The sequence below is a fragment of the Mustela erminea genome, chromosome 1 (assembly GCF_009829155.1).
Source record: "Mustela erminea isolate mMusErm1 chromosome 1, mMusErm1.Pri, whole genome shotgun sequence".
NCBI lineage: Eukaryota > Metazoa > Chordata > Mammalia > Carnivora > Mustelidae > Mustela > Mustela erminea.
In genome coordinates this window covers 174,160,152-174,169,986 of record NC_045614.1, presented here as the reverse complement: position 1 = coordinate 174,169,986, position 9,835 = coordinate 174,160,152, and the positions used below count along the sequence as shown (strand labels likewise).

The following is a 9,835-nucleotide window of genomic DNA, read 5'->3' as shown; positions in this document are numbered from 1 at the left end:
GACAACAAGTTCACCTATCTCGGGTCTTTGAAGCTAGGACTGGAATCAATACTTTTTTCCCCTCTCTATAGCATTAAATAACTTTTACGAGGAGTAAAAGTCACAACTGAACTCAAATGTCTACAATTTTAATAAAGAAACTCTACATGTACTTTTTAAAAAAGCCATGAGTATTATACATGAACAACTCTAGATTGTGTTGGGTATATAGGATATGTTTGAGAATGCACGAAGTGAAAATCAGTGTAGCCTGGGGCATTTAGTTAAAGCTTTCTTAAGGAGCATTATATGTAAACTATGCTTTACATAAAGATGAAGGGTATTTAGAGATCTGGGCAAAAATCAACAGGAATGATGGCATGGACAAAAATCAGTTTTTATGGAAATGGATCTAATACTGAGAACAGGGATGAGAGAGGTGAAAATACATAGATATTTATTTCCTTGGATATCCCAAGGAATTTTCTCTAAAGATAAAAGTCCTATTCTTAAACATTTGTGATCTTCATACAATTCCTAAGGTATAAATTTAACATATCCGTTGTATGCCCTTTTCAAGCATTCATTCCACTGGAAAGGTATATGAAAAATTTTTGCTCAGTAAAAAAAAAAGAAATGTATACATAAAAAATGATATTAAAATTATTTTAAGGATCTGTAATACCAAAACTGACACTGAAATTTTTTGTCAACCATGAACCAAATATAAGAATGCTAGATTTCTACACTATCCATACGTGAATTCATAAAGACAAACATTTTCCTCTGTAAGCATTCTTCTTGGAATTACAGAAATATTCATGGGAATGCTGATTTTCAGAGTTCAGTTATAAAACTGACATTTTAGGGGAATGGCTATTCCCTACAGGTTTGTGTGCCTGTGTCCAGAGATACTAAGAGGAGTTTGAAGAACTTTCTCTCTTTGTTGTAAAAAGAAAAATTTGGAAGCAAAGTTTTACACACTCTAAATTACAATCTTATGATGTTTATTCTTCTGATCCATGAGCATGGAATGCTACTCCAAATTTTTTTGTCTTCTTTAATTTCATTCATGAGTGTTCTGTCGTTCCTCAAGTACAGATCCTTTACCTCTTTTGTTAGGTTTATTCCCAGGTATCTTATGGTTCTTGGTGGTATAGTAAATGGAATCGATTCCCTAATTTCCCTTAATCTTATATCTCCAGACTTGCTATCTCAACAGAGAAAGTGGATATGACTGAGGATAATTACTCCTTGACCACTGAATTCATCCTCACAGGATTTACAGATCGCCCAGAGATGAGGAGCCTCCTGTTTGTGGTGTTTCTCACTATCTATGTGATCACTATGGTGGGGAATCTGGGCCTGGTGGTATTGATTTTTATGGAGCATCGTCTTCACACACCAATGTACATCTTTCTGGGCAACCTGGCTTTGATGGATACCTGTTGTTCCTGTGCCATTACCCCCAAAATGTTAGAGAACTCCTTTTCTAAAGACAGAATGATTTCCCTTTATGAGTGCATGATACAATTTTATTTTCTCTGCCTTGCTGAAACTGCAGATTGCTTTCTCCTGGCAGCAATGGCCTATGATCGCTATGTGGCCATATGTAGCCCTCTGCAGTACCACACGATGATGTCAAAGAAACTCTGCATTCAGATGACCACAGGGGCCTATATAGCTGGAAATCTGCATTCTGTGATTCAAATAGGGTTTCTTTTTAGGTTAACTTTCTGTGGGTCAAATCAAATTAATCACTTTTTTTGTGATGTTTTTCCATTATACAGACTCTCTTGTGTTGACCCTTATATCAATGAATTGATGATATTTATCTTTGCAGGTTCAGTTCAACTCTTCACCGTTGCTAGTGTCTTAATATCTTACTTCTACATTCTCTTTACTATTTTCAAAATGAAATCCAAAGAGGGAAGAAGCAAAGCCTTATCGACATGTGCATCCCACTTTCTCTCTGTCTCAATATTCTATGGTTCTCTTATTTTTGTGTACATTCGACCACATTCAGTTAAAGAAGAGGATAAAGATATACCTGGTGCTGTTTTTTATACCATAGTGATCCCTTTATTAAACCCTTTTATTTATAGTCTAAGAAATAAGGAAGTAATAAATGCTATGAAAAAAATTATAAAGAAAATTTTATAACATTTTAAAGTAAATATCATCACCTGTGGAAAATTAAATTTGATAAAATGTTTTTCCAGATCATGGAATATTGAGAAAGTAGAAAAGGACCACATGGTCCATAAAATATTCAATTACTGATACATCTTAGTATAGGAATCAAATAAATAAGTTCTGCAAGGAGAGATTCTGCTAATATGTATCCCAAAATCATAGCTCCTAGCTCCCTTCAAGTATGAATTAAATAATTATTATTGAGGTCACATACTGTGCCACAGAAAAATTAGCTAAACTATTAACTAGTGGTTTCAAAGAGTAATGAGTTATAATTTCCAACAAATACTAGTAATACAAGTCTATATGTGTAAAGATAACCCCCATTTAATATTATTGACAAGTTTCTAGAATTCCAATGCATAATTTTACAAAGTTTATCCCATTCCAGGTTCTCAAGAATTAATCCCTTCTTAAACAAGACCACTGTCAGAAGTACAATGTATATATTTGATTCTTAATTTTCTTTGGGTTTATTCAAGGGACTATATTTGAAAATCAATTCATATGAAGTATCTATTCTTAAATCAAGAATATTTTCATCATTAAAAGAGGAAATTTTGTTATATATCTTTTACAATTAAAAAATATTAAAAACAAGAAAAGAATGCTAATCACACTGTATAATAAGGAAAAACTACATTCATCTTTATTGTTAGTCAACTTTACCCTCAGATTCTCTGAAATAGAGTATCTGTATCCTCATGATTTATCAAAATGTAGTTGAAATAGATGGAATTTATATGGAAATCCCTATTTCTTTCTCTCTAATATTATTTATTATGTTTGTTACTGGAAATTCCACCAATTTGTACTGAATCCAATGTAAATTACTGATATATTCATAGCATTAAGAAAAAGTTGGAGATGCTATGAGCATAAATGAGGCACAAAATTGGGAACATTCTAAATACCTAAATATAAATATTTATTGAACCATTACATACAGAAATATGAAGGAGTCTCTCATGGTTCACCACCCAAATGACATGATTTTATTCTTTCTGGCTAATATTGGCTATTATTCGCTAATAAGCCTAATATGGCTAATATTCCACTGTGTGTGTGTGTGTGTGTGTGTGTGTGTGTGTATCATTTCTTCTTTATTCATTCATCAGCTCATCTTGCCATTTGCAACATCATAGACAGAACTAGAGTGTATTAGGCTAAGCAAAATAAGTCATTCAGAGGAAGACAAATATCATATGTCTTCACACATATGTGGAATTTAAGAAACAAAACAGATGAATGCAGGGCAATGGAAGGAAAAATAAGATAAAAACAGAAAAAAGGCAAACCATAAGACACTCTTATATATAGAGGAATAGCAGGCTTGTTGGAGGGGAGATGGGTGATGGGATGGGGTAAATGGGTGATGGGCATTAAGGAAGGCACTTGGGATGAGCACTGGGAATTATATGTTAAGTGCTGAATCATTAAATTCTATTCCTGTCTCCTAAGCATTAGGAGAAAGGAGAAATGAAGGGGGAGAAATCAGAGTGAGAGAGAAACCATGAGAGAAGACTCCCTGCTAAGCATGGAGCCCACCCTGAGGCTTGATCCCAGGACCCTGAGATCATGATGTCAACCAAAGTCAGATGCTTGAACAACTGAGCCACCCGGGCACCCCCATTTTCCATCCTTAACTCACTTTTGGGCATAAGGAACCAAAATGAAATCTATTTTTCAATTTAGTCTGGAACAAAAAACATGCTCTGAGTGCTGTGGCACAGGCTATATCCCAAACAGTGCTTTAACGGCCATATGACACAAATGACTTCTTAAGCAAATATCCCTATGTGTGCAAACTACAATCTTTGGCAAAAGTTTTCCACTGAGGGACGCCTGGGTGGCTCAGTGGGTTAAGCGGCTGCCTTCGGCTCGGGTCATGATCTCAGGGTCCTGGGATCGAGTCCCACATCGGGTCTCTGCTCGGCAGGGAGCCTGCTTCCCTCTCTCTCTCTCTCTGCCTGCCTCTCTGTCTACTTGTGATTTCTCTCTGTCAAATAAATAAATAAAATATTAAAAAAAAAAAAAAGTTTTCCACTGAACCCTCAGCCTCTAGCAAGGAATAATGTGATTTTGGAGTCATCAGAAAATGTATTCATCAGAAACTAACAACTACAGTTATTTCAAAAGAAAATGGTCAGTCCATTAGAGTATTTTGAGAGAGCCAGTTTTCATCACTAAAAGAAACCAAATAATTTTAATACCTTAAATGCCTGTCATCTAACTGGCAATGTCACAGATACATTCTAGTAAGAATGGATCAGTTTGGCAAAGATCCAAGTCCTTGGGACTATCAGTAGACCCTCGCAAACAACGGCCAGCACTAATTTCTAAATAGTAAACTCTCTGTTAATGCAAAGCACGCTGCCTCAGTTACTAATGAATGTTACGAAATGAAGGAACATGATGTCATATGGAAGCTTACAATCTTTCTCATGTGTCGCTCTCGCCAGCAAGAACGACCAGGAGACCTCAGCGGAACAAGCTTTATTTCTGGGTAGCTGTTGGGATCTCCTCTCCCCCGCCCACGCATGTCTATATATACCAAGGTTGCACAACCAATCACTCGCAGCCACATAGATACAAAATCTTAAGTTCCGCCTACTGGCTCGCATCCAGCCGCCATCTTAATGGCGTGTTTACTTTCGGGCACGGAAAAAGTCATGCGGCGCCCGAGGCCCCCACGGGCCCAGCCGGAGCAGCTCCCCATCGTCGCCACCTGGCGGTGGCGACGGCTTGAGGCAGCGGCGGCCGAGGCAGCGAGCGGGCACGGCGGAGCCCAAAAGCATCACCGCGCATGCGCTACAAGCCGCTCGGGCACCGACACTCATGAATACTGCGCTGGTTAAAAAACAGAAAATCCAAAGAGAGGATAGACTCCCAGATACATTTGTGAGGTTACCACAACCTGGACATGAGAAAGGAAAATTGTAGGACAGGCTGACTCATAAACCTATACCTTCTCAGATTCTTCAAATTTGCAAACTGAATCTTGCATTCTATGAAAAATATAATATGACCAAAGTGGCATCTTCCAGGGATTTAAATATGCTTTAGTGCTTGAAAATTAATCAGTATAGTTTGTCTCATTGGTAGATTAAAAGAAAATAATATGGCAGTTTAAATAAATGCAAAAAAAAAAAAGGGTTTGGTCAGATTTAATCACCTTCTTTTTTTAAAAATTATATTTAATTATTTTTAATTTCTTTTCTGTGTTCCAGAATTCATTGTTTATGCACCGCATCCAGTGCTCCATGCAATATGTGCCCTCAATACTACCCACCACCAAGCTCACCCAAACTCCCAACCCCATCCCCTCCAAAACCCTCATTTTGGTTCTCAGACCATGAGAGACTATGGACTCTGAGAATCAAAATGAGGGTTTTGGAGGGAATGGGGTTGGGAGTTTGGGTGAGCTTGGTGGTGGGTATTATGGAGGGCACATATTGCATGGAGCACTGGATGCGGTGCATAAACAATGAATTTGTTTCCAATTTCCTCCAATTTCTCCCAACTCACCTCTTCTCTCCATCTCCCCCTGTCCTCCCTGTTATTTCTTATGCTCCACAAATAAGTGAAACCATATGATAATTGACTCTCTCTGCTTGACCTATTTCATTCAGCATAATCTCTTCCAGTCCAGTCCATGTTGATACAAAAGTTGGGTATTCATCCTTTCTGATGGAGGCATAACACATTTAGTCATCTGTTATGAAAAAACACTTAACAAATTTGGAATTGAAAAGAAGTTCTTTAATTAAAAAGTTAAGTACCAATAACTTAAATAAATATTGCCTTAATAGTAAACAGTGTATGCTTCCTTTTGTGTTCAGGAGTGACACTACGATGTCTATTGTCATCACTGACAATAAACTGTCACTGTGACAGTTTCATAATGAATGTTATAGCCACTGAAATAGGATCAAATAAGAAAAAGAAAAAAAATGAATAGAAAGAAAAGAATTAAGAATGAGGAAAGAAGAATGCCATTTTTCTGGAGACTAGAGGTCAAGGAAGGAATTTGGGATTGAAAAATATACACAGGGAAACGTCTTATGTGAATCTAATATTCCATGTCTTGACCTTTATGATTATTGCATGGGTCTTCACTCCCTTATAATTCATCGTATTTTATATTTTTTCTTTATTTACTTTTTATATGCATCATATTTACAATTTTTATTTTTTATATTATAAATAGAAATAAAATCTATTTACGGAGATTGACCTGAAGATGTCACTAGAGTAGCCTAATCAGAATGGCCTGTACCAAGCACTTCTTTAAGAATGGGTCAGTCTATATCCAGCAGTCATGAAGCACTTCCTACTGGTTCCCTAAGGAGGAAAGTAAATTCTCAATTGCACCCAACTTCTCAGGACTCACCGCTTCAAGAAGCATGGTCACAGACCCCTGCCAGCCACAGAGCATATCCCACAGCCTGACTGGTCAGGGAGCCAAGCTAAAAGCTTTGCTTAACCATTGAGCATAATTTCTGGCCCCCATATCCAGGGAAATGGAATGGTGTGCTTGAGCAGCTTTGGATCCCAGACTACAAGGCCACCCAACCATGGAACCAAGCTTACAACTCCACCCAGCAGTGGAGAAAGTTCAGCATATGGCCATGCCCAATTGCTAAACATAGCCTAGGGACTGCCCAGGCAGGAGACCCAGTGACCACATCTAATCACAGAACATAGCCTGAAGCATCACCTGATCACAGAGCCTGGACAGTGAACCCTCCTAACTGCAGAGCATAGTCTCTAGTGCCACCCAGTTTTAGGGTACAGCTGGAAGCCCCACATGACCAGAAAAACAAGCCAGCCATGTCACCCAATTGCAGAGCACAGCAACAGTTTACTTGATCACAAAGTCTAGCTTAACAGCCTGCCCAGTGTCAGGGCACAGCTTGTCACCTGCCTGATCACAGAGCACAGTCTGAGTATTCATCTGACTTCAAAGCCTGACCTGTGACTACCTCCATCCAAATATGGAGTCCAAGTAGTGACACAATCCAGGTGGGGAACACAACCTGAGGGCCATATTGTCCAGTAGTGATTATGGAGCATACCTCATAGCTGTGACCAATAACAGAATACAAGTGGCAGCACAACATGGGAACCTGGCAATCAGAGGTAATAGCAGAGAGCTCAACTAGTAACCCTATCTGATTCCATATAGCTAGGCATCATGCCCAGCTAGGAAGCTCATACACTGAGCCCAATTGAGCACAGAACACAGCCTACAGTCCCACCCTACCACGAAGCTTATAAGCTTGCACTCTGCCCCCAAACACATACATAGCACCACTTCAGATTATAGGCACTGGTCTCATCCAACAAAGATCCCCAAAACAAATCCCACCTGCCTATGGATGCCACCAGTTGACCCATCTAGGACCTCAAGCAGACACAACTAGGGAAGGTCTTTCCAAACAAATATCAAACCACTTACTTGAATGCACAGATACAAACATAAGGATACAAGGATCACAAGGAATTAGGTGAAACTGATACCACTGGAAGAAACTAATTATGCTCCAATTACTGACCCTAAAGAAATGCAGATCTATGACCTGACACATAGTTCAGAATGATCATCTTAAAGTAGTTCAGCGAACTATAATTCAGTTCAGCGAAATGAAATTAGAAAAGTAGTGCATAAGCAAAATGAGAAGTTCAACAATGAAACAAAAACCATAAAATACAGTGCTCGCTTTGGCAGAACATATACTAAAAAAGCATAAAATACAAAAAAGCAGAAATCATAGAGCTTAAGCATGTAATGACTGAATTATCCAATAATATCAATAGCAGACTTGATGAGTCAGAAAAAAGAATCCATGACCTAGAGACAAGTTGTTTGAAATTATCTAAATGGACAAGCAAAAAACAGTATGAAAAAGAGTGAAGTCCACAGATCACTGGAACAGAGTAGAGAGCCCAGATATAGACCCTCAACTCTATGGTCAAATAATCTTCAACAAAACAGGAAAAAATATACAGTGGAAAAAAGACAGTCTCTTCAATAAATGGTGCTGGGAAAACTGGACAGCTATATGTAGAAGAATGAAACTCGACCACTCTCTTACACCATACACAAAGATAAACTCAAAATGGATAAAGACCTCAATGTGAGACAGGAATCCCATCAGAATCCTAGAGGAGAACATAGGCAGTAAACTCTTCGATATCAAGCCAGAGCAACTTCTTTCAAGATATGTCTCCAAAGTCAAAGGAAACAAAAGCAAAAATGAACTTTTGGGACTTCATCAAGATCAAAAGCTTCTGCACAGCAAAGGAAACAGTCAACAAAACAAAGAGGCAACCCATGGAATGGAAGAAGATATTTGCAAATGACAGTATAGACAAAAGGTTGATATCCAGGATCTATAAAGAGCTCCTCAACTCAACACACAAAAAACAGACAATCATCTAAAAAAAAATGGCAGAAATATGACAGACACTTCTCCAATGAAGACATACAAATGGCTATCGGACACATGAAAAAAATGTTCATCATCACTAGCCATCAGGGAGATTCAAAATAAACCACATTGAGATACCAGCTTACACCAGTTAGAATGGCCAAAATTAGCAAGACAGGAACAACATGTGTTGGAGAAGACATGGAGAAAGGGGGAACAGAAGGGGAACCCTCCTACACTCTTGGTGGGAATGCAAGTTGGTGCAGCCACTTGGAGAACAGTGTGGAGATTCCTCAAGAAATTAAAAATAGAGCTTCCCTATGACCCTGCAATTGCACTCCTGGGTATTTACCCAAAGATTACAGATGTAGTGAAAAGAAGGGCCATCTGCACCCCAAAGTTTATAGCAGTAATGGCCACGGTTGCCAACTGTTGAAATAACCAAGATACCCTTCAAAGGACGAATAGATAAGGAAGATGTGGTCCTTATACACTATGGAAATATTATGCCTCCATCAGAAAGGATGAATACCCAACTTTTGTAGCAACATGGACGGGACTGGAAGAGATTATGCTGAGTGAAATAAGTCAAGCAGAGAGAGTAAATTATCAATATGGTTTCACTTATTTGTGGAGCATAGACAAATAACAGGAGGAAAAGGGGAGATGGAGAGGAGAAAAGGAGTTGGGGGAAATTGGAAGGGGAGGTGAACCATGAAAGACTGTAGACTCTGCAAAACAATCTGAGGGTTTTGCAGGGGCGGGGGCGTCGGAGGTTGGGGGAACCAGGTGGGTGGGTATTAGGGAAGGCATGGATTGCATGGAGCACTGGGTGTGGTGCAAAAACAATGAATACTGTTATGCTGAAAAGAAATAAAAAATTAAAAAAAAAAAACAAAGAGTGAAGAAAGCCTATGGGACTTACAGGACACCATAACAGAAATAATATAGACATTATAGAAATCTTGGGAGATGAAGAAAAAGATAAATGTAAGAAGGCTTATTGAAAAAAAAAATGACAAAACAACAAGGGATGGAAAGTTCCTAAATGTGGGGAGGGAAATGGATATTTCATGAGGATTCATGAAGCTCAAAGGACGTCATATAAGTTGAACCCCAAGAGGGTTACATTGAAACATATTATAATTAAAATGTCAAAAAACAAAAGAGAATTTTGAAACCAGAAAGCGAAAAGTACTTATTATATATAAAGGAAGAGGATAAAA

General features: G+C 38.4%; 1 protein-coding gene across 1 annotated transcript; it reads left to right on the top strand.

Moving 5' to 3' along the window:
• Positions 1-1,212: 1,212 nt before the first annotated feature.
• On the top strand, positions 1,213-2,142 carry LOC116595270 (olfactory receptor 5K1-like). Its single transcript, XM_032351431.1, has one exon. It carries the CDS (start codon positions 1,213-1,215, stop codon positions 2,140-2,142), a length of 930 nt encoding a protein of 309 aa, XP_032207322.1.
• The last annotated feature ends 7,693 nt before the right edge of the window (positions 2,143-9,835 follow it).